Source organism: Anarrhichthys ocellatus, unplaced genomic scaffold (genome assembly GCF_004355925.1).
Source record: "Anarrhichthys ocellatus isolate YVR2014 unplaced genomic scaffold, GSC_Weel_1.0 scaffold9388, whole genome shotgun sequence".
Taxonomy (NCBI): domain Eukaryota; kingdom Metazoa; phylum Chordata; class Actinopteri; order Perciformes; family Anarhichadidae; genus Anarrhichthys; species Anarrhichthys ocellatus.
In genome coordinates, this window is record NW_022289362.1 from 1 (window position 1) to 1,383 (window position 1,383).

The window sequence follows — 1,383 nt, forward strand, 5'->3', positions numbered from 1 at the left end:
TACAGTTACATTTAAGTTGAAACTTCCCTCGTAGTACTTCAAACCCTCGACTAACTGGTCATAGAAGCTCTGTCGATGAGTGAGGACATGGAAAAGTATTGTACTCTGCACAAATGCATATTTTCCCCAAATGTATCTCGTATCTTCACGATACGCGATAAATGTGAGCTAAATATTCAAAATGTAAATCAGCTTAGCTAGAAAATTGTAACGGATGTATTTTGTCACATTGCTAGACTGCAACTCTCCAGAAGATGGCGGTAGTGCAACAACAATGGTACGTGCGTCGATCGAGGAAGAGAACGAAGAAGAAGAAAAACTCGACGAAAGAAAGGTAGAAACAAAGAAGAAGAAGCATCGCTCTGTCGCAAACAAACAAGCGGCAAAACCAACTTTGTCTTCACAAATATGTCGATTGTCTTTGTGCCAAAGAAACTGCGAGGAAGGGCGAAAATTAACCAAGAAACAATACAGAGGGTAAGACACCAGTAAATAGCATTTAACTAGCTATTAGCCTATTCTCCCGTACATTAAACTATGATGGGAGCTTGGGTAGTTAGCCGCTAGCTAGTGTTGGTTACTTCACTTGTTTATCCATCATTCTATCTTTGTTTACTCAGTTTGGCCTTGTGCACGCTGAAGACCAGCATCCATTTAGGGCTGTTCTTGGTGGAAATGTTTGGTGTTGCACTCAGTGACTTTGTTTCCAAAGGTAGCCAACACGTGTTAAAATCAACACATTAGCTAATGCATATTAGTCCATTTGTTTTCGTCTGTCCCAGTTGCTGGATGAAAACGACCAGATAATTCGATGCATCGCTGAATACCAGCAGAAAGGACGAGCAATGGAGTGTGTGCAGTAAGTCAAAACAACCCTCAGTGTCTGTTACCGATGCAGCTAACTGCTAATGCATTCTTATGTAATGAACATCCAGTGGTCCGCACACTGTCGTGAGTTGTATTGTGTAACGTTATCTATGCGGATACGCGTCTCTTTTCTAATCATTGCTTTCAGCTGCTGTTCTTTTTTCTCCCCAACAGATATCAACAGATTCTGCACCGCAACATCGTCTATTTGGCAACCATAGCTGATGCCAGCAACATGGATCCCTCCACACATGTGAGGACAAACTGCACAATTCACGAATAAGTCCTGCAGTAATAACAGAATTGGTATTGTTCCGTTGTTTGATTTGCTTATTTCTACTATGATGTTTCTGTTTCCAGCCTACATCTAATGAAAGCTCTGCTTCAACACCAACTGTGAATGGGCCCCGTGAGACATGATGGTTTGGATGGGGGTGTGAACTCTGTGATGGGGAGGATTTTACATCACACAAAATATATTTATCATAACTATTATTGTTTTTCAATGATGTTACC

General features: G+C 41.1%; 1 protein-coding gene across 1 annotated transcript; it reads left to right on the plus strand.

Moving 5' to 3' along the window:
- Window positions 1-354: 354 nt before the first annotated feature.
- Window positions 355-1,377, plus strand: LOC116380889 (SS18-like protein 2). Its single transcript, XM_031842712.1, has 4 exons — window positions 355-477; window positions 783-859; window positions 1,042-1,120; window positions 1,228-1,377. The coding sequence occupies exons 1-4, from the start codon at window positions 409-411 to the stop codon at window positions 1,285-1,287; spliced, it is 285 nt and encodes a 94-aa protein (XP_031698572.1). The 5' UTR covers window positions 355-408; the 3' UTR covers window positions 1,288-1,377.
- Window positions 1,378-1,383: the final 6 nt, after the last annotated feature.

What these genes read in the sequence shown, in the direction of transcription:
- LOC116380889 (XM_031842712.1), top strand. Translation starts at nt 409, where the DNA reads ATGTCGATTGTCTTTGTGCCAAAGAAACTGCGAGGAAGGGCGAAAATT. An exon ending in ACCAAGAAACAATACAGAGG is followed by an intron (nt 478 to 782) that starts GTAAGACACCAG and finishes CGTCTGTCCCAG; the next exon opens with TTGCTGGATGAAAACGACCA. An exon ending in ACATGGATCCCTCCACACAT is followed by an intron (nt 1,121 to 1,227) that starts GTGAGGACAAAC and finishes TTCTGTTTCCAG; the next exon opens with CCTACATCTAATGAAAGCTC.